The sequence below is a fragment of the Thalassophryne amazonica genome, chromosome 10 (genome assembly GCF_902500255.1).
Source record: "Thalassophryne amazonica chromosome 10, fThaAma1.1, whole genome shotgun sequence".
NCBI classification, from domain to species: domain Eukaryota; kingdom Metazoa; phylum Chordata; class Actinopteri; order Batrachoidiformes; family Batrachoididae; genus Thalassophryne; species Thalassophryne amazonica.
In genome coordinates, this window is record NC_047112.1 from 93,005,887 (window position 1) to 93,030,032 (window position 24,146).

Sequence of the window (24,146 nt, forward strand, 5' to 3'; positions counted from 1 at the left end):
TAACAGCTTGGTCAGAGATAATTTTTAATGTGACTGTAAATCATGTAAATACTTCAAATGTGCTTCCTTTGAATGCATTTTGCTGTAAGAATCTACTTCTACTTAAGAATGTATCACTAATAAAACTAAGACTCAAAGAGCAAAATACTACATGCATCGAATTTGGAAACCTAACTGGAGCACAACAATACATGACAAAGAAATGCATTATGAATAAACTTAATTGAATAGGACATAAGCCGGTAAGTTAATAAACCTTTTATTTTGTATATAGACATAGGTTATAGTGAAAACAGACAGACACAGACTTTACATACATATATACAGTAGGGACAAGGCCGTTCCTTCTCCTGCATTGTCAATAAAGACTTTGAAATCAAATATTATGTATATTTGGTCAGTAAACAACAGCTACCTTGATCACTGATTTTTACATGTTGATGTATTGTAACATAAAACTTTAAATTTGTAACTTTATGAATTTCACACAGCTGACTAATTTCATGTAATTTACCATGTACGTTGATAGCATGGTTCAAAAAACTAAGAAAATAAACCCTCTATACATCCAATAAATAAAATCTGATCCTGTATTCTAGATGTGCTTAAGTTCTTGCAGCATGGGTGAGGATGGTAAGGTGGGGTAAATGCAGGAGGGAACTCCTGTTCCACCGTGAGGTTACAGGTGTGTTCCAGGTCTTAATAGACACAATCATAACTTTCAGAGCTATCATGATCATGAATATCAAGTTCAACACAAAACACGTGCACAAATTTCTGTACAAAACAGAACAAATACATCTGGGGGGGAAATAAAACATTTTCAAAAATCTCATCCATTCACAAAATGCTCCGTTAGAGCATGCATGCAAATATTAAATCTTCTGACAAATCAGCATCATACCACAACCAAGCACAAAGATTTATACATGTGGTACAAGAACGTTATACTAGGCAAAAAGAACAGCATAGCATCATTACACACTTCAGAACTAACCAGTGTCCATTGTTTTGAACTGATTTTTACGAGTGGTACAAAGCAATGCATTCATCAAACTTACCATCCTAAGCCTAAAGGACCTCCTCCTGAGAGGGTCACTGGTCTTCCACTGTAGTTATTTTAACACTGTCAGTGTTGGGAAAGATGCTACTAGTAAGAGGAGACCTGAAACTATCAGTGGACTAAGGAAGACAAAACGGATGCCACATATCAAAACAAAAATGGACACCAACTAGCTCTATGCCAACTGACAACAGCCTAAACAGTCTGAATTCATCCTGAAATAATCCCTGACCACTCTGTGCATTTGTGTTAGCACACATGTATGTACATTTAGGTTTGTTGGTGTGTGGGACACACAAAGTAAATTCTATATTTAGAGGCACAAAAATACTCTTACCTACACAACGGAGATACATAAATTGATCATACCAAGAAATGCTGATCAGAACACTAGTAGCTCACCGTTGTTAGGGTAAGAGCAGGTAAGCAGCAATGCTGATTGGTTTGATGTTATGTGGGCTGAAGTCTTTGCATGGGGTTAGCAAACTCAAGTGTTTGCTCTGGGGGAGAAAAAGAAAAAGACAGTAGGAGGAGCAAAAACTCTGGCACAAATCAACAGTAAACACTGCAGGCATCAGAAACCCGCCATCATCCATTTGACACAGTGAGTGTGCTTCTTTGAGAGTTCTACTCTGACTGAAAATGTTGCAAACAGCCAGAGCCGTCTGTTCAGAAAAGCTCAAGTTTTAAGTCCATTACACAGATATACCGTCGTTAAGCGTGCCCAGATCAAAGCCATCCCGATTAAGACTCAGAGACAGTGCTCACTCCTGTTGGTTTCTCTGTGCTGAAGACATGGGGTGAGGAGTGGGTCTCCCACATAATACCAGCTGGCTCACGTCATCCATGTTGTCTTAACACAGACAGCTTTAAGACATGTCACAGTGAGAGACAGCAATGCCACTGGTTTGTTGCAAGCTTGCCCACTTTGTAATGTCGGTAGGGAACATAACACACCACGGGCAGCATGCAACGAAGCTGTGACCCAGCATCTTATCCCCAACCCACCCACCACTTAAACCCCTCCTTTACCAGGTAGCACCCGCTGTCACTGCTCTTTACCATTTATGTGTCAAGTTTGGTTGTCGAATCTCAAAGCGTTGTCACAGTTATATCCCCCCCCTACCCCCCTTTAGCAACATTAGTCTGAAGCTAAGACATCTGTCTTTCCTTGTACCATTCCACAAATTCATCCAACAAAACTGGCCCTGATGGAGAAAAGGAGAATAGAATTGTTACTCATGCAACACATCCATAAAGTTCAGTATGTTGAGTCGTAACTAGTTCACTCACAGGCACCATCTTCATCATAGTTACTGAGGTCCAGGTTGATTGTCCTGCTGAACTCTAAAACATTGCACCACTGGTCTTTGTTGATGACTTTGTACTTGGATTGCTGAGAAATGAATGCCTTACATTAACACAGATCCATAATCTTATCAAATGCCAACTGTAATAACCTGATCGACAGGCCGCGCCATGAGAATGCTTACCTCTAGAAACTGATTAAATACAGGAAACAGAGGCCATGTCTTTCCGAGAAGAAGCCCAAGCATACATTTGGCTGTGTTCAAGTCCAAACTCCTCTGATCTTTCTCCTGTCCAATCAAAGCACCTTCATGAAGTCAAAGCAAAAAAACAACCACCACAGCAGCAAGCCAGCAATACCATCTGTAACATTAATCCAATGACCAAAGCAGCCACAGTTCTTAAATGACTTCAAGTTGAACTGTGTCGCATTAATAAAATACTATATTATCATTACAGTGAATTGCATCACATTTATATTCACCACTTGCATTTGCAGTCACTTTATCAGAGGGACTTGATATCTTTACTTGTGCTTCATTGGCAGCTCAAGTGTAAAGTGCGTCTGTGCAAACATTTCAGGACACACAATTGCAGACAGCTTTTTCAATTCAAGTCAAAGTGGAAATTTATTTTGCAGAATTACAAACAAATATCAACCTTTATTCAAACTAGGGCTGCAACTCCCAATAATTTTAATTATCGATTCATCTGTCAATTGTTTATTTTGTAAATAAAGAAAATTAAAGAAATGAAACTCATTATAATTTCTCAGAAGTCAAATGTGATGTGACCCACACTTATTTTTTAATCAATTAAGGCACTGATTTTTTTTTATTATTATTAATTAAATGAGTACTCTTTGACCATCTAGAGTATTTGTGATAAGTACATTGATCTTTTGTTGAATTTGAAATGAATAATTATAACTTTTACAATTAATCTTTCAAGTATTTTCTCATCAAAATACTTGTTATAAATGATAAAAGTCAATCTTTGATTGCAGACAGCAAGAACCAAAGATATTTCATGTTTTGTGTAGTCAACTTGATTTAATTTAATATAAAGTAGTTGCTGCCCAACTTGTTCTGGAATGTGTCACAGGCCTTAAATGCAGGAATGGAAATGAAACTGACCAGAAAAAAGAAAAAAACCCAAACATGAAAAATCTTTGGTTCATACAGTCTGCAATTAAATAAGTCAATGTAAGTATCACTGTGTGTGTACACTTTGCATTTTCCTTACAGTTCAAACTTTTTCTGATTGGAGGTGTTAAAAGTATTAAATACTATTACAACTAATTATCAGAAAAGTAAGATTTGTCCAGTAGAGGCCTAATAAGTCAAAGTGTTTACTATAGTATTATTTACACAAACAGTGTTGAGTTCAACTTCAGTGCCTATTGTAATTGGAAGTGCACTTCTATCATTTATCTACAAAATGTTGCATACTTTGACTTAGGATGAAGCATTAAACGGAAATGTGTATAATGCATTCACAAACCCAACAATTTCAGCACAAAAACAGTGACAAGAAAATTGTTGTACAGAAATTTCATTAAGGCATATTTAATCAAAACCCGCTTCCTTCAGTCATTTACAGTTAATCAAATATTGTTTAAGGAATTTTGCTCATTTTAGAATCTTCGCATAAAATATTTTTGCTTAACTCACCCGAGCAAAATCAAAGGCATATCTATAAATAAGCTTAAAACTGGTGCTGTCATTTAAGACAGACCTCAGGTAGTCCAGCGAGTTCCTCAGTCTCTCTGTGGAATCACACCTGGCAACAGCAGAAGAAGCACAGTCAAACACTACACTCACATACACGTGTAGAAAACAACAGCTAAAAGACAAAATGTAGGTGAGTCACATACTGCAGTGAGCCCATTCCTCTCAGCCACTCCTGAAGAGTGAAATACCCCATACTCTCGGCGTCCAACTTCCAGGCCAGAACCAGCATCACCACCTGGACACAAAAACATTAGACGGCCAAAGATTTCCTTAAACAGGAAATGTGTCAACTCAGATTGTCAGTCTGCTAAATACACAGCAACAATTCATGATCCAAAACACATGCTGAGAAACCAAATTAGTACATACCAGGGCCACCATGATGCCAAAACTGCCACTCAATCTTGTGTGCCAATAAGTAAACCCGTCGTAAACTGTGCGTAACCTGTGTAAATATGAACTAGTCGTGAACATTGCTTAACTTATTCGCAAACACTGCGTGTCACTGCACGGAGGGCCTTGCACAGTTTACAAGTTTACTCATTGGCATGAGATTGTGTGCATGTGTGGGGAACAATTGTGCAAGTGTCAAGGTAGCTTTTCAAGTGTACCATCTAATGACATGCATTGGCACAACAAATTGCAAGGCAGTGCGAAGCAAAAATTCATGCAAGTGTCAAGGTGGCTTAAACGCAACATGTTTTAAGAGAACATTAATGCTAGCTTGACACCTAGTGTGCCAATATTCCGCAGAGAGCTGTCTTCTATAATAAAATTCTTTTACTGTGCAGCCTTCACAGATCTGATGTTAAAAAGGTTATGGATCCCATTCAGGAAGGAAACGGCATCATGAAGTGTCAATTACGTATCAAATACGCAAAAATGGAGGAGAAAAAAAGAAGGAAATACAACCCCAATTCCAATGAAGTTGGGTCATTGTGTAAAATGTAAATAAAAACAGAATACGATTTGCAAATCCTCTTCAACCTATATTCAACTGAATACACCACTCGATACAAATAATCTCCTTACATTCTCTGGTTCCACTCCAATGTCTTCACAGAACTTCTCCATGCCCTCCGGACCCACCACGTCATCACAGCCTGGTTAAGACAAACAAACGTGAAGCTGCTTGTGTCACATATTGAGCATGCAGCACTGAACATAAACTGTAATCTGATCTGTACACCATGTGTAACTACAACATACAACTGCACAATATTCCAGTAATGTATAAAGTGCCCAGAATGACAAAAAAAAAAAAAAAAAAAAACAGTACATAAAACACTGTACCTGCATATTCATAGAACCACTCCAAGCATCTTTTACTGGAAAAGGTTTCTTCTTCACGAATATGTGACGTTTCGTGTTTTCTGAAAAAACTGCAGATGAAAAGATTTATTTCTTAACAAGCTACGGAACATCTGCAAGCACACAGATAACTATCAACACTGGTTAATGTGCCTTAAAGAACTCTTTTCATGATCCAGTCTTTGAATATGGATGTGTGCATTCCCCCTACATGAGCCTGCAAGATCAGTACCCCTGTATAACCAATAGCATAGGAGTCATAGCTACGATATCAGTGAGAATGAACCTTTAGCATTTGAAAGTCACACCTGTCCTGGCGACTTTTCTTGGCTGACATGTCATCTCCAGCTGAGGGTCTCCTCTTTTTCCTTGGTGGCATGGCTCTAGAGCAGCAAGCTGAATAAGGGATATAAATAAAACTAAAATCATTATTCACACAAGAGAAAATATAAGTGGCAGCTACTCTGATAATATATTAATCATTTAGGTAGCTTATCAAAGGAAAATGACATTTTCCCTACAGCTTCTCATCCTGCTGGTTCCAAGTCTTTTATAATGTTGCAAATTCAAAAATGTTCAGGTGTTTAGGACATTAAGATTTAACTTAATTTAGATTTAAAACATTACTATTTACACAATCAACAGTGGCTTTGACCGCCAGGAACCTGCAATTATACGAGGTCTATTAGAAAAGTATCCGACCTTATTTTTTTCAAAAACCATATGGATTTGAATCACGTGTGATTACATCAGACGTGCTTGAACCCTCGTGGGCATGCGAGAGTTTTTTCACGCCTGTCGGTTACATCATTCACCTGTGGGCAGTCTTTGAGTGAGTCGCCGCCCACCCTCTCGTCGATTTTTTCCATTGTTTAGTAATGGCTCAGAGACTGCTGCTTTGTTTGATAAAATTTTTTTCAAAACTGTAAGGCACAACTGAGTGGACACCATTCGATAAATTCAGCTGGTTTTCGGTAAAAATTTTAACGGCTGATGAGAGATTTTGGTCTGGTAGTGTTGCTGTAAGGACGGCCCACGGCGCCTGATGGCGATCTGCGCTTTGAGGCGGCAGCGTCTCGCCGTTTCAAGTTGAAAACTTCCACATTTCAGGCTCTGCTGACCCAGGAAGTCGTCAAAGAACAGAGAACTTTCAGAAGAAGTCGGCATGAGGAGTTTATTTGGACATTCCATTGTTAACGGACATTTTGTAATGAAAGAACGTGCGGGCAGAGTCGCATGTCGGGCCGGACCCGACCGCGGGGGGTCGTGACAGGAAAAACACCTCCGTTGGAAACCTTAACGGGCAAGTTGGAACATGCCCAAGCTGTTAAACAATTTCTCAGTTACTCACTTGTTGAAAGCCATCAAAAGCCGCCTGAATTTTACAAATAGTTTTCAACACGGAGGTGTTTTTCCTGTCGCGGCGCACACGGATTCGCCGAGTCGTTTCCGTGTGCGAGCACGTCTTTCATTAAAAAATGTCCTTAAACAGTGGAATGTCCGCATAAAGTCCTCATGCCGGCCTCTTCTGAATCTTCTGTTCTCTCACGATGTCCTGGGTGAATTAAGCCTTAAATTAGGATGTTTTCAGCTCGAAACAGGCCGACGACGGCGCCTGGAAGCGCTGCGCGACGTCCCACTCCGTGGGAAGTCTTTACACCGACAGAAACACCCCATAATCTCTCATCAGCTGTTAAACTTTTCACCAAAAACCAGCTTAATTTCTCAAATAGTGTCCACTCGGATATTCCTCACAGGTCCAGAAAAAATTCTGATAAAGTAACGCGCGCCGTCTCGAGCAGCGTGTGAAACAAAGGAAATCAGCCGAGAGGGCGGGACCACATCTCACTCAAGGCCTGCCCACAGGGAAATGACGTCACCGACACGCGTGAAAAAACTCACGCATGCGCACGAGGGTTCAAGCATGATTGGTGTAATCGCACGTCATTCAAATCCATATAGTTAAAAAAATAAATAAAAGTGCCGGTTTTTTAATCTAATAGACCCCGTAAACAATGTTTGATAGGTCTGGCTGCATTTATTTTGCCATGGTTACCGTGCACCTTAAAAGATGACAGCATGGCCCAAAATAGGAGATTCAATGGTCCTCACCTGTATCTATCAAAACTAAGGCTGGGCAATATCCCAAAAAATACTTTTTCCCCACATTCATCAATATTCATCACAATATGTAATTGTAAAGATGTTTCAGTTTGAAGACTATGAAGGACACACAATGGAAATAAATGTGTTTTTGCTGTACTGCATTATCGGGGCAACTTTAGCCTGAAAACTTGCAAACGCCTTAAATTGCAATGCTAATGGGCTAATGTTAGCATGAGCAGAGTGCCTCCATTGTGAGCAATGAGATTTATGGTGTGTTAAAAAAAATATATATATTGCCTGAAAAAACAACAACAAAACATCTTACTATGTGTGGCTCTTGAGTTTCCCACAGGATAGTCCAACATAACAGTTACACAGATTTGGGCCTGACATTCATGAACCCATGACGTGGGATCATCATGGTCAACTGACAGTTCTGTTCCTAAAACCCAGTAACGGTCACAAGACCCCGGGTTTCCACAATGATGAACAGCAGGCCGTGGCACTTAACGGTCTCTCTGCCCCAGTCGTAGTCCTTCGAAGGTATCACCAGTCCAGTGTTTTGATTAATACGTATTAGTAGCTTATGCAGAGATTCAGTATTTTACTTCAACTGGTCCTCCAAACTAATGCTGGATATTTCATGATAAATTGTCACTCACGAAGACACCAGCTGCACGGTTATTAAAGCTGTACAGCCTTTCAAATTACACAAAACTGACAAAACTTAATTTCTACCAAAATCCAAGCATTACATATAAAGTAGGGTTTTTGTTGCTTTTTTTTGGGGGGGGTGTTACAAAATTACAGCTCACTTTAATGAAGACAGCATATGTACCTAAGTGGAATTCCATGGAAACTATTTTCTTTTGCTTCTTATGGCATCTACAGGAGGAAGCGTGTATGTGCATGCATGAGGTTTTAATATTACTTGTGACCTGACCCACTTGCTTGATGTGCATTCCCAGGAAGTGCACACTAACATTCATAAAAATGTCTCGTAAAACATTTCAGAGGTGTTATCTGGTTTGAAAAAGTAAGTAAGTAAGATAGAGTATTTAGATTTAGGTGATTATTTCTTGCTCGCTTTTACAACATTTATTAGAAACATATTACATTTATACAGAAATAAGCTACTCTGGAGTGTTTTCCACCATCTTGGCTTATTTTGTTTGAGTGAGCAGCTGACATCACGCTGCATTTCTTTACTCCAACTGGCAGTAGCCATGTCCTTCCCAGCATTCCTCACCCAGACTGGAGAAGCCCCCACTTGATCCATTACATCATTACCAAATGTAGGTCATGGCGTCTGATCACTTGAAATTCTCCAGTTCATGGGGAAAAATTAAAAATCATTTCCAGACATCACAAATTTTGATCATATTGGCAATATCATATTATGAATCTTATTTAACAATGGTGCTCTGAGCACAATATCCCCCGCTGGCAAATGCTGCTTTGGTACATTCTGATAACATTTCAAGGGATGTGACAGTTGAGTTCAGAATGCAAATACCAACTCATCTAACTTAGGGAGACTAGATTTGTTAATTACAATTCTGGTAAAATAAGGCCAACTCAAACAATATGATAATATGTGTATTACCAACCTCTAACGACTTGTACCAAGTTTCACAAAATTCCTCCTGAAAGTGTGAGAGGAGTTGATTTCAGAATGTTTATACCCTTTTTGGGATGGATGGACGGAAAGACAGACAGAAATCGCCACGACATAATCCCCCTTCAGGCCTTCGGCCCGCGGAGGATAAAACCCCAGAGGCCATACAGCTTTAAAGGGAAATAATCGCAGTGTGAATCCACAATTAAATCTGGTCTCTTTCAAGAGATTTGTTATATTTGTGTGAGGAATGCCCCATGTTCAATGCCCCACATTTGATCTGCATCAGAGTTTGACCAATATACGCAACTGGCTCACATCAACATAGATATTTACAACCCCAAAACAGAAAAAGTTGGGATGATATGGAAAATGCAAATCACCTAATATCACCTACAGTGATCCTTAGATTTACTTTTACTTTTATGAACCAAAGATATTTCATGCTTTGTGTCATATCGGATATTTTGAAGGCCTTGCGTAAATCTGTCCTCGCTCAGCACAAGTCCAGTCCTATAATTGCCAGGATCTTCAAATTCACAGGGAAGATTCTTGGGACACAGACCTTCAAGAATATCAAAGATGGCTAACCTTGACCTCTTTAAAGAGGTTAAGATGTCACATTGCTTCCTATTTTTATGTTCACACAACTGAGGGTATTTTAGCATTGTGTTATATTTTTAATATACATCCATTCCTGCATTTAAGGCCGAGAATATCCTCTCCCCTCAAAAAAGTTGGGATGGAGTAATTTATTCTAAATTGTTGGCAGTTTCCTTGCTTGCGAGGATAGTGGGAAGGCCTTTTTTTTTTAAAGTTTATTTTCTACAAGCCCTCTGGTGGCTGAAAAGTCCGATGCGGAATGCACAAGACCTGTTACACTTGGGGCAAATGAACACTTGAGTAGGCTGGGCTTGTGCTGCTGCCCGCTCTGTCTTTGACGCCTCACTTCTTTCTGCCTCAAACTTCAGGCTGGCGGAATTGATGCTGGAACGCCAGTTGAGTCTATCTGTAGCTAGATGCTGCCATGACTGATGCTGAATGCCTGCAAGGGAGAGCTGTTTCTTCAGCTAGTCCTTATAGCGCTTTTTGGGGGCCCCTTGGTTTCGTCTCCCTTCCTTGAGCTCGCCAAAGAGAATTTCGGCATGCGTGTATCATCCATCCTGGCTACGTGACCTGCCCAACGAAGCTGTTGTTTGAGTATAATAGACTCAATGCTGGGCAATTTGGCTCTGGTAAGGATGTCCTCATTTGAGATGTAGTCCTGCCACTTGATCCCGAAGATGTTTCGGAGACAACGCTGATGAAAGCGTTCCAGTAATCTGATCTGCTGGCGATACAGAACCCAGGTTTCAGCTCCATACAGGAGTGTAGGGACCACAATGGCTCTGTAGACCTGCACTTTTGTGGAAAGGAGCAGTGCATGATTCTGCCAGACTTTCTCTGAGAGTCGACCAAAAGAACTGCTGGCCTTGGCAAGGCGACTGTCTAGGTCCTTGGCAACAGATGTGTCATTTGAGATAACACTACCGAGATACGTGAAGTGCTCTACTGCATTCAGGCTGGTACCCTCGATGTTGATTTGGGGTGGGGTATATGCTGTATGGGGGACCGGTTGATATAGCACTTCTTTCTCAGGCTGATGGTGAGGCCGAAGGCTCTTGCTGCTTCAGCAAAACAGTTGACAATGCGCTGCAAGGCTTGCTCCATATGGGCGACGAGGGCAGCTCCATGATTAGCTGTTCTGTGATCTTAGTGTGGGACAGAAGGCGCCGCAAGTTAAACAGACTTCCGTCGGTTCTGAAGCGGATACAGATGCCGTCTGTCAAGTCTTCTTTGGCCTCACGAAGCATCATGCTGAAGAAGATGGAGAACAGAGTGGGCGCGAGGATGCAACCTTGTTGACGCCATTTGAGATGGGGAAGCTGCCGGACAGAGTCCTGTTGTACTTCACTTGTCCCATCTGGCCTTCATGCAGCTGGCGGATGATGGTGAGGAGCTTTGGAGGGCAGCCAAGGCGTGCAAGAATCTTCCACAAACCCTCACGATGACTGTCAAAAGCCTTGGTTAGGACTATGAAGGCTGCATAAAGGGCCATGTTCTGTTCTCTGCACTTCTCCTGGATCTGTCTCAGGATGAAGATCATGTTGGTGGTTCCCCTGTTGGCCTGAAATCCGCACTGACTCTCGGGAGTATTTTAATGCGCTATGGTAGGGGTAAGCCTGTTGAGCAGCACTCAAGCCAAAATCTTACCTGCTATTGAGAGGAGAGTGATGCCCCAGTAATTAGAACAGTCGGACTTGTCGCCCTTGTTCTTGTACAGGGAGACAATGACCGCATCCCTAAGGTCATGTGGAACCATTTCCTTTTCCCAGCAACTGGAGAAGAGAATCTGAAGCTTGGCGAGGACTGCCTCACCTCCATTTTGGTAAACCTCTGCTGGGATGCCATTTATGCCAGGAGACTTCCCTGGATTCAGCTGCGTGGTGGCCTTTCGGATCTCTTCAAGTGTTGGGGGGGGGTCATCAAGTTCCCATTTCACCACCAGCTGGGGAATCTTCTCGATTGATGACTCTTGCACAGTGCGCTTGTCACTGAAGAGGTTTTCAAAGTGTTCTGACCAACGCTGCATAATGGTTTCCTTGTCCATCAGAAGGGTGGAGCCGTCTGAGGAGCACAGGGGTGCTTGCACTTGATGTGCTGGCCCATGGATGGTCTTAAGGGCTTCATAAAAGGAGCGCATGTCTCCGGCATCGGCATGTTGTTGTGTCTTCTCCGCAAAAGCTAGCCACCAGCCGTTCTGCAGTATGCGGAGCTTGCTTTGCAGTGTGGAGCAGGCATTTCTGTAAGCTGTCTTGGCAGAGTGGTCATCAGGTTTAGCTAAAAGAGTCTTGTGGCATGCACGTTTCTTTTCTAGTAGTTCCTGGATCTGTGCATCAGACTCATCAAACCAGTCTATTTTTCCTGGCTGAGAAGCCCACTACTTCTGCTGCCGTCTCCTGAAGGATGGTCTTTAATCTCATCCACTGTTGTTCAGGGTCGCCAGGCAGGCCTTCTTCTCCACCCTGTTTCTCCTCTAGTTTGGCCTGGAACTCCATTTTTGTGTTTGTCTTGCAGCTTGTGGACTTGTAGCTTCTTAAACTGTGGGCCTTTCTTCTTAGGAGGGGGCTTGAAAGTGAAAGCAATCTTGGAACGGACCAAGCGATGATCCGTATAGCAATCCGCGCTAGGCATCACCCTGGTATGTAGTACGTCTCTTCTATCACGCTGTCGCGTCAGAAACGTAGTCCAGAAGGTGCCAGTGTTTGGAGCGTGGGTGTCTCCAGGTTGCTTTGAAATCTCTCTCTGTTGGAACAGGCTGTTGGTGATCATCAAGTCATGTGCAGAGCAGAGGTCCAGCAGCAGGCGGCCACTGTCGTTACAGTTATTATAAATTCTTTTTATTATTTCAAAATTTAACCCGCATACAGGAACAGAAGAACAAGAGAATAGAACAAGCATTGGTGCTTTCAAGTATGCAAAAAAAAAAAAAAAATCAGACCACATTAGGATAAACAAATAGATAAATGATGATGGCAACACAAATGTTCAAGACAACGAAGAAACATCATGATGGTAATTAGATCAGAACCAGTCAAATTGTAAGGTTCGGGGCTGGACTCTAAGGTGGACTTTTTTTTAAAAAAGATTAACAAAAGGTTGCCAGATTTCATTACAAGTCTGTAGAGAGCCGTTCATGGTGTGCCTTAAATACTCCAGTTTTAAGTGGGACATAACATCTTCCAGTAGGAGTTTATGAGAGGGCGGAGCTGCTTTTTTCCAGTTGAGCAGGATCAAGCGTCTTGCGAGCAGAGTTATAAAGGCGATCGCGTTGGCTTGCTGAGCTGTCACAGCTGTATCCGGTGGAGTGACGCCAAACAGGGCCACCATGCAGTTTGGACCGACAGGCTTGTTACATAGGGAGGAGAATGTTCCGAATAATTCTTGCCAGAAATTCTGAAGTTTAGGACACAACCAAAACATATGACTGAGGTTTGCCGGGCCATAGCCACACCTTACACAGGATGAGTCGGAACCTGGGTAAAGTCTGGAAAGTTTACTTGGAGATATGTGTAGTCTGTGTATTATCTTGAACTGTATTAAACTATGTCTGACACAAATCGATGAGGTGTGAATTCTAGTAATTGCCGATTGCCAGGTCCGATCAGTGAGTAGTTCGCCTAATTCCTCCTCCCATTGATTCCTCAGGTGCTCTGTTGATGGGGATGACGCACCTTGAATTTTACTGTACAAAGATGACACCAGACCTTTATCCCATGGGTCCAATTCTAAGCATTTGTCCAGCCAGTTCTTTTGTGGAAGAGTCAGGGAAAAGGTTGTTTTCACAAAACTGCGAATCTGTAGATATCTAAAGAAGTCCGATTGTGATAGGTCAAAGTCCTTTTTCAACTGCTCAAATGAGGCCAATTCGCCATCTTTGAAAAGCTTCTTTACACATGACAGACCCTTCCTGTGCCATGATAGAAAAGACGGATCGATCAAGGAGGGGGGGAAATTAACATTAGACTGAATGGGAGTTGCAGCCATGGCACCTTTAAATCCAAAGTGAGTACGGAATTGAAACCAGATTCTCAGTGAGCCCTTGACTATCAGATTGTTTGTCCAGTGATGTTTACTCAGAGGTAGCGAGCTACACAATAATGAGCCGAGTGATGCTGGGTTGCAAGAATGCTTCTCCATCGGGACCTAGGCTGGAACCTCCATGTCCGAAGCATCCGCAAGCCAAAGTAGCAGTTTCTGAATGTTCGTGGCCCAATAGTAGTGAAGAAAATTTGGTAAAGCAAGCCCACCATCGTCTCTCGATCTTTCTAGAAACTCTCTCCTAATTCGAGGTATGTTTCTATTCCAGAGAAACCTGGACATGTGACTATTCAAATCTTTAAAATAGGATTTGGGATTGAAAACCGGTACAGTCTGGAATAAACAGAGAAGTCTGGGCAGAATTACCATTTTAACTAAGTTGACCCTTCCGACTAGCGACACCAGGAGTTTGGACCAGTTCTCCATGTCCTGTTTAGTTTTATCCAACGCGCCTGTAAAGTTTTTGGGGAACAACGACTCGTAGTTATAAGTAACACTGACCCCCAGGTAGCTAAAGTGGTTTTTACACACCTTGAAGGGGAAGCTCCGGAAGTCCAACTGCTGCGCGTTCCTATTTATTGTAAAGAGAATGCTCTTAGAGAGATTCAACTTATAACCTGACACCTGACCAAATGAACTAAAGATTTTAAGAGCACGGGGAATGGTGCTGAACGGATCTGAAAGAAAGAGGTCGTCAGCATACAGAGATAGTTTATGAGTTTGTCCTCCTCTTCGTACTCCAACTAGCTGTGGATCGTTTCTCAGTCGTACTGCCAAAGGTTCAATAGCAATATTGAATAGTAAGGGGCTAAGCGGGCAACCTTGTCTGGCCCCGCGAGATAGGGGGAAAAGACTGGACAGATCCTTGTTTGTGCGTATTGCTGCTTGTGGCGATGCATATAAAATACTAATCCAGGAGCAAAAGACAGGACCGAATCCAAATTTTTTTAAGTGTTGCAAACAGAAAGTTATATTCCACTCTATCAAAAGCTTTTTGCGCATCCAAGGAAATTACTATTTCAGGTTCAAAGTTGTTGCACTGATAGATCACATTGTATACCCGACGTAAGTTACTAGATATCTGTCTCCTTGAGATAAACCCTGTTTGGTCTGGATGTATTAACTTTGGAAGAGCCTTGTCAAGTCTGCCTGCCAATACTTTTGCTAGAAGCTTAGAATCGCAATTCAGGAGGCTAATTGGGCGGTAGGATTCACACAGCAATGGATCTTTTGCTTTTTTAAGCAGTAATGAGATTGTGGCATGTGTCATTGTTGCAGGTAGAGTCTTCCTGTCATAAACCTCTTTGAAAACTTTCGATAGCAATGGGACCAGTTTGGTTGCAGATAGTTTAAAAATTCTGAGTGCTTCCGATCCAGTTCCTTTATGTCCACTAAAATTTCAGACGCTCGCTTCATCCGCCTCTTTTTCTCTGCTGCCGTATAAGATATCACTGTGTAACCTATGTGCTATGGCGCTCTTAATCATGAACCCGACCCCTGAGAGTCGACGATCTTCTTTCGCCTGTGCCTTCCTCGGTGAGTGACTCTTGGTCTGCAAAGCGCACCTCGCTGAGTGCAGCAATGTCTATGTCAAGCCTTGCTAGCTCTTTGGCAACTAAGGCTGAGCGTCTTCGAGGATGATCGCTATTGTCTGAGTCCATCATTGTGCGTACATTCCAGAACGCAATTTTCAGGTTCTTTGTTTTTCTTTTCGCACCGCGTGTAGTGATGCCCGTTGGCAGCAGTGAGCCAACCGGGTCTAGTAAGACAAGCCATGTTTAGACCACCTTTTCTAGGTCTGTCTCCATGTGGAGCAAGCAGGACTATCCCTAAATAGGGCTGCTTGGTCACCCAGGGCCCTGCCGGATGATGCTGTTGTCTCGGGTCAGCAATCAAACGACCATAGCTCCTGAGTCGCCTGCATGCAGGATCGAGACTGCAGCTCCCAGTGCCATCATGCACCTGCTGTTTTCGCTCTTCCCATCGCTGCAGGGCTTTCCTCCCGCCTGCGCTCATTGCTTAAAGTGGAGATCAGCTCGCGCACACCATTCCACTCTTTAGGCAAGGTGGCACTCCACAGTGGCACAGACAAGCTGAGACGGCTGTGGCGACACCAAGCTGTAGGTTTTACATCAGAGTGACCTTCTCCTAGCCTCTGGCTAAAGAACCTCCTCGGAGGCACGGGGGGCAGTAACCCAGGCTGGGGGTTTTAACATCAGGGTTTTCCTTCCCTAGGTGGACCGCCTTAACAGGGCTAATGAGTCCCATCTACCCACTGCTATAACCAGTCACCTGGGAGGCTCGTGATGGCGGGAGCGCCTAGATCCGTATAGGTCATGGACCTACCACTGCCATACTTGAATAAACAATATCTGTATTGTAAAACAACAACAACAACAAAAACACAAAGCCAACCTAGTCAAAACCAAAGTGAGTGCAGCTCCAGGAAAACCTACCTGAAACAATCTAAAACTGACTGAAAATAAATCTGACTCAATCTAAACCGAAAACAATTCATCTAGCGCAACGTAACTATAGCTTGTAAGCTAACCAAATGGAATATCAAATCAAATTTATTTATTTATTTATATAGCGCCAAGTCACAACAAACAGTCGCCCCAAGGCGCTTTATATTGTAAGGCAAGAGCCATACAACAATTACAGAAAAACCCCAACGGTCAAAATGATCCCCCTGTGAGCAAGCACTTGGCGACAGTGGGAAGGAAAAACTCCCTTTTAACAGGAAGAAACCTCCAGCAGAACCAGGCTCAGGGAGGGGCAGTCTTCTGCTGGGACTGGTTGGGGCTGAGGGAATATAAAGCTAACCAAATCTAAATGCATTTAAAACAATCACAGTCAAAACCTTTATCACTATGAAAACAGATAAGTGTGTATAAAGCTAACTGAATCTGACAGTAACTGAAAAACAGGTAACTGAACATAAATTAATGCAAAGATATGCAAATTGTTAAATGAATATAAAGCTAGCAATCTAAAATGTACTTAAAATCACACTATCTGAATGTAAAAATGTATTTATCACTATGAACATAATTTCATGCAAAGCAATAGCTAAATGGATATAAAGCTAACAAAGTAAAATTGTAAAATTGACGTAAAATAACTATCTGAATCTAAAAATGTATTTATTACTATGAAAACAGTTAAGTGTATATAAAGCTAACTGAAAAACAGCAGCTAACTGAACATAAATTCATGCAAAGCTATGTGACTAGCTAAATGAATATAAAGCTAGCAATCTAAAATTTACTTAAACACTATATGAATCTAAATGTATTTATCACTATGAAACAGTTAAATGTATATAAAGCTAACTGAAAAACAGCTAACTGAACATATAAATTCATGCAACGCTATGCAAAGAGTTTAAAGTAGAAAAAAAATCATACTTACTCCACACCATGATACAATAACTTATTACAGTTACTATTAATACAGTTAATAGTTACTATTATACAGTTAACATAATACAGCTAACAATAATTCAGCTACTATGATACAGCTAATAATTAATATTTATTCTAAATATAAAGGATTAAATCATTTTTATTGCCAGTTTTCTTGAGATAAGAAAGGACTCACTGATTATGTAATAGGTCTTCATTTAAAAAATAAATGGTATGGTACGATACGGTGAATCTGTGTCAAGTCGGTCAACATTAACTACCTACTGAAACATGAAAGAACAGCTTCTAGCTAACATCATCTCAGTGTTGTCAAGTTACACTGTCAGTCCTCCAACTTTGCAACCAGTAGCATCAGGGACCAACCTGAGAGCTGTTGCAGACATCAAACATGGAGAGGAGAACATGTTCACCAAACTTCTGTTCTAAAACCTCAATGAGCTTTTTTTTTATTTATTTATTATTATTATTAGTTTCCATTTTTCTTGACCCAAGGAGTTTGCTCCATCCTGGAGTCAAATTTGTCACCATTAGCTGTTTCACGGTCCATGATTTACGGAGAGGTCGGTTTCAGCAGAGTTCCCAGTTCAGGGCCCAATGTAAACATGCCTCGTGAAGTATGGACAACAAGACAACTTGGTGGCACAGCATCAAGTTCATCAGGGTGCTACACTCTTCTAGATAACCCTCTCAACTTGGGAGAACATATCATCATAATCGCTTGTGAACTCACTGAATCGACGCCAAACACATCTCGCTAGCCATTGTTTACATGGCTTTGAATGCTGGAACTCTGCTGTCACGTGGTGCATTCTGGGAAGTGCAGGGGACCGTCATGGGGGATTATGGGAATGTTAAACAGCGAATAAGTTACTGACTTATGTGCTACAACAGGAGGGGGAGGTGGGGCTTTTCTTCTTTTGCTGGTCCTCAGACCAGCCTTTTTTCTCATTTTACAGAAAGAGGGTAAAATTCTTTTTTGATCAGTGTGTATATATATATATATATATATATCCAAAAAAGAAAAAAAAAACAATTTACTTTTATGTGACTTTCAAATGCTACACAACACTTTCACAATTTATTCAATTAGGTGATTTAAATGAGGGCCTTTTTGGTCCCCCTTTGACTCAAGAAACTGACCCAATTTCCTCCCCTACTGTGCACCCCTTGCAGTCTATGAGCCAGTAGTCAATTTTGCCTAATTAGTAACACTTAAAGGACTAAATAACACTTACAATCCAGCCTCAGTGTACCATGGCCTACATGAAAATATATGGTGGCCATCCCAAGGTGGTTAGCTATACCCAGGTAGGGGTCAATGAAGAATTACACAGGCGTCAAAATTTAAAAATGCTCCAATCATATTGAGAGGTATAGTGCATAATTTCTCTGATCATAATGATTACAAAAAGGGATAACTTTGACATTCTATGACTGAATGATATGGGGTTAAAAACAGCAAAACTGGTAAAAAAAAAAAAGAAGGTTCATTTCAGTTTGTACAGGGGTTAAACGTTGCTTCAACTTTGTTAAAAAAAACAAACAATGACAATTACTGGTTGAGGCAAATAATTAATAAATGGAATTGTTTTGACGGTGATGAATGTGTGGTCTCTAAAGTAAAGGTCCAGCAAGGTCAACACCCATGGATTCTATGCTACATGAAGTTACCCTGTAACGCAGGGGTAGGCAACCTGTTCCAGAACGAGCCATGAGGGTGCAGGTTTTCTTTGCAGCCACTGACTCCACCAGGTGATTTTACTGATTAATATCACTTTGAGCAGATGGAATCAGTTAATCAGTGAAATCACCTGGTGGAGTCAGTGGCTGCAAAGAAAACCTGCACCCTCATGGCTCTTTCTGGAACAGGTTGCCTACCCCTGCTGTAATGTGATAACTAAGCATGACAGATAGTGCAAACTATTCCTTTTTAGAACCATGTCAACTCAACCAATAATCTATCCAAATTATACTTTTTTTTTAAGAATCTTTATGATCAGACAACGTAGTACACGTTTCAAAATGATTGGAGCATTTTTATTATTATATTGACCCCTATGCAATTCTTCATTGACCCCTTACCTGGCTACATCTACCACCTCAGGATGGCCGTAATACATCACATTCTCTGACTACAGAGACGAGGTCAAATCGACTGACAGCATGGTGTTCAGCTAACAACCTGCACTGAACACCACAAAACAAAAGAAATACTCCTGGACTTCAGGACGGACAGGACTGACTCAGCCCTCAGACTCAGGGGACTGTGTGAAAAGGGTCAGCTCCATCAGGTTCTGTGAGTGTAGCTCTCTGACAGCCTCTCCTGGACTGCCAACACCACAGCAGTGGTGAAGAAAGTCCAGCAGTGACTCCACTTCCTGAGGGTGCTCAGGAGAAACAATAAGGAGGAGAAGCTGCTGGTGTTGTTCTACAGAGCCACCATCCTGACGTACTGTATCACAGTGTGGTACGGGTGTGCTCAGCAGCAGACAGGAGAACGCTGCAGAGGGTGATCAAAACAGCCAGGGGATCCTGGTTGCTCTCGCCCAGCCTGGAAGACATTGCCAGCTCTCGCTACCTCAGCAGAGCTGCCAGCATCAGCAAAGACACATCCCACCCCAGCAACTACCGTTGACCTACTACCCTCCGGCGACGGTATAGGTCAATCAAAAACTAGGTCAAACAGACTCAGAGGACAACTTTCTCCCCAGAGCAATCACTGCTCTGAACAATAACAAATCACTCTAATCCGCACCTTCCAAGTTTCTTGTGCAATATCTGTAAACCATGTGCAATATTCCCGCGCAATATGATTTCCACAGTTTTATATAATTTTGTTTTACATTTAACTGGTCCACATTTTATTTTACCTTATGTTTATATTAGTTGTACATATACTCTGAATAATTTACCGTTAAATTTCACTATCTTTTATTTGGCTAAAAATTACTCCCACCACGGAAAGCATCTTTTGGAGTTGCACTCAAATCTCGCTGCAACGCAAATTACAATGACAATTCTGATTCTGATTCTTGTGTAAGCCATGGTATACTGGAGCTGGATTCTAAAGCCGTGGTCCCACCGAATAATGAAGGATGAAGAAGGAGCCACGCACCGTGTTTTTTTTTGTTTCGTGAGCTATCGTGGCATTATAGTGGCTCAGAGTGGCTTAGAGGCATTATCTTCAGTTAACAAGGCTCCTCTCTGAGCGTGGCGCTAATTACAAGATGTTCAAAATTTAGCAACAACAGCGTGGCGCAGTTTGTGTTCGAGTTACTGCGACGACAGAGGCATTTGCGTGGTGCTTACGAGTCTGCAAAAGTCCTTATCCGTGCGCCTGGCACCTTCGCAGGACCTGAGAGGCTATTTTTGGAACAGCTCTCCTCTTGCGCACACAATTCCACCTGCACTGTGCGCTGGACTCTATATAAAATAATTATTTTGGGGAGATGGTAAAAGAGGCATTCGTTGAAGCAGCTGATTCATTGTTCCGAGACTTTAAAAATAAGGCAGAGATATTATCTTCAGTCAAAGCTCTGCAGCTGTCAAGACACAGTTACACAGCGCTGTGAAGCCATGGCTGAGGATTTTAAGACGGCAAATGTGGAAGGGCATCGGAGATTGTGAGTGTTTCTCACTGCAGTTGGACAAATCTACAGATGTGAGTGACACAGCCCAAATGTGCATTTTCATTCGTATGGTGTTTAGTCATCTCACTGCAAAAGAGGAGCTATTAACAGTACTTCCCATGAAAGAACAGACGCGAGGAGAGGACATATTTCAGACGTTTAAAAACTTTATTGAGAAAACTCAGCTCCCAGTGTACAAATTGGTGTCCATCACCACAGATGGAGCACCTGCAATGGTTGGGCGTGTGAATGGATTTATTGCCAAGTGCAGGCAGGACGATGCATTCCCAGACTTTTTGAACTATCACTGCATAATCCACCAACAAGCGTTATGCGCTAAAATGCTCAACATGAAAGAGATCATGGATGTGGCAACAAAGATTGCCTGTTCTATTCGAACCAGATCTCTTCAAAGACGGTTATTCCGTGCACATCTGGAGAAGGCTGACTGCGACCACTCTGAGTTGATGCTACATACTGACGTGAGATGGCTTAGTCGTGGGAAATTCCTCCAAAGATTTTGAGAGCTCTGTCCGGAGATTAAGGAGTTTTTCCGTGTATCTGGACATGCAGAATACAAGCAACTAAATGACAGTCAGTGGCTGCTGGACTTGGCATTTTTAACCGATCTGACAAACTGGTTGAATGACCTTAATCTTGAGCTGCAAGGAAAAGACAAAAAAGTGACCGATATGATCAGCTCAGTTAACGCTTTCAAACGAAAGATGCAACATTTCTCCTCAAAGCTGCAGCACCATGATTTGGCACATTTCCAGAACCTGGCGTCAGAGCTGGAGACGCAAGGGAAGGCCCGTGAACAACTTGACAGTACACGCTACATGGAGCAGATCGACGATTGTCTATCAGAGTTTGACAAACATTTCAAGACTTTTCTTTGCTTGAGCCAGTCGCTACATTCATGTGCTATCCTTTTCAGGAAGATGTTGAGGTTGATTCACTCGTAATCAAACATTGCAGCACTGTTTCATGTGAACTCTTCTGGAGTGGAAAATGAGATTTTGACTCTACAAACCGACATTGAGCTGAAGTTGAGAGCTCATGGACAGTTCTGGAACTTAATCACAAGAGGAAAAGTACCCCAACATGAGGAAATGTGCTACCTCCTTGACTGCATTATTCGGCTCCACTTATTTATGTGAGTTAGCCTTTTCCTACATGAAGATTATTAAGTCCAAATACCGTTGCACCATGACTGATGAACATTTGGAAGTGTGCTTGAGGCTGGCTGTCAGCAGCTACTGTCTGGACTACGCATCCCTGGTTGATTCAATTCGGTGCAAGTCATCAAAGTAAACTCAGGTAATTACAAAAAAATGTTAATAGTTTTATGTGTGTTGTGCAATATTGGCTCATTCGGTTATGCAAGGTACATCAACATACACTGTACATACAAAGAATCCTCGATACATTTGAAAATAATTATATGTTTTGCATTTTTGTAGTGGGGTAGATCATTTTGACTTGGTCGTTTTATAAGTAGCTCGCATGCTGAAAAAGTGTGAGCACCCCTGCTTTAAAGGGACCAGGTGTGGGAGGGCTGGAGGTTGGACCAAACTCATGCCTAAACATGCGCCAACATGGCGTTATCATGGCGCTATTATGGCACTACGTGGATTAGTGTGGCTGATGCGAGCCATTCGAGGCTGTAATGACAGGTCGGTCGTGGCTCACTAGAGGCTGCTACACGGCACATGCGGGGTACAGAGAGGCACATAGTGGCACCTTCATAGTGGATACGTGATAGATCAAACGTGGGTCATTCTTCAAATAATCACCGACACCCATGCGTGGCTCCTTCTTCAGCCTTCATTATTCGGTGGGACCGAGGCTTAAGTGTTGTTTATTCTCATTAAGTGGTACTGAAAACCTGCTTGGCCCAATGGACTGTGGACGCATGTTCACAACACACAAAACAATCAGATATGTCACAACGCAGCCCAAAAGAACAATGACACAGGGATCACTTGACTGTTAATGTGGACACAGTATCAGACAAGCTGCCATTACCTGAGGGGTGACTGTCCTGTCCTATGTCTTCTGTCAGGTTTCTGTCAAAAACAAAAAAGGCAGACTTTTAAAAAAATGGTACATATACAAAGTGAATATTTGACATCCAACAAAAACTGTAAAACATTACATGTCTACATGCCTGGACTAAGTGTTAACAGTACACCTCCATCATATCAGGGTTCTGCCCAGACAATGAAATCACAGCACCCCGCCATTATACTGCCATCTAGCACCACTATACTGTGGTGTCATCTCATGATCTTTTAACATGAGACTTTGTGGAAATCTGACTGTGCAAAGACCTATTTTTGTGGGGAAATTTCACATGAACAACTTCAGCTCTTTATTTTATCCTGTTTAGATCCAAACAACGCAAATCATGACAAAACCCATGCGTTATATGAAGCCCAATGATCAGAGGAAAATCCCAGCATTTTTGTTTCTTCTTAGCGGTGATCACAGCCCGTGAGCCGACATCGACTCGATCAACACCAACACCGTCTACCGCTGGATCGATCAGATCGGAGGCTAAGGACGATGCTGCACCAACTGTGACAGTGATCAGGGACGCTATTTTGTTAGAAAATGACAGAAACAGAAATCTAAATTCTTCAAGTAGAGACTAGGGCTGCACGATATGACCTAAAATTCATATTGTGGCATAAATTGAATCCCTTCACGTTAACGGTATATATCGCTATATAAACTTACGTGTAAAAATTATGTGTTTCTGAATGGGTCCCTTAGCAAAAGTAAATTGATCAAAATAAATAAATAAAAATGACAAAAAATATAAAACGGATATAATGTAATTTTGAAAACATTTATTGTGCAGATCTCAAAAATACTGATACAATTTGCCAGAAGGTACATCTAAGATGCAAGCCTAGATTTCATGTTTTGGTGAAAGAATTAAATACATTTATGGTCAACGGCTGAAGTTTCATCTCTTGAACACTAGATGGCACACCCACTCTGAATACATGAAGCGCTTTCAGGACGGTCACTTCCTCATTTACAAAACAACACGAAACCACCAAAACATACTTAATTTACTCACATTTAAAGTCAGTCTGGGTAAACTGATGTTACCTGTCTGATTTTGTCTTTCTGCTCTGGTTTAAAAAAACAAAACAAAAAAAAAACATTGCGTTATTAAATTGTGGCGCTTTCTCAAATATTTGTTTCAGGTGGTGATGGAGCCTCCGCCTTCCCCCCAGTGCGTCGGGTGAAATAAATAAACAACGGCTTTACAAATATCAGCGACCAGAATAGGTG

At 41.8% G+C, this 24,146-nt stretch overlaps 1 protein-coding gene across 1 annotated transcript; it reads right to left on the reverse strand.

Annotated features, from left to right (window-relative positions):
* Positions 1-243: 243 nt before the first annotated feature.
* On the reverse strand, positions 244-22,899 carry LOC117519208 (DCN1-like protein 4). The gene is made up of 9 exons (XM_034180517.1): positions 22,866-22,899; positions 5,724-5,811; positions 5,398-5,477; positions 5,137-5,207; positions 4,248-4,339; positions 4,045-4,153; positions 2,557-2,661; positions 2,357-2,459; positions 244-2,271 (listed from the first exon to the last, which is right to left on the reverse strand). Exons 2-9 carry the CDS (start codon positions 5,792-5,794, stop codon positions 2,216-2,218), a joined length of 687 nt encoding a protein of 228 aa, XP_034036408.1. The 5' UTR covers positions 5,795-5,811; positions 22,866-22,899; the 3' UTR covers positions 244-2,215.
* Between the last annotated feature and the right edge of the window lie 1,247 nt (positions 22,900-24,146).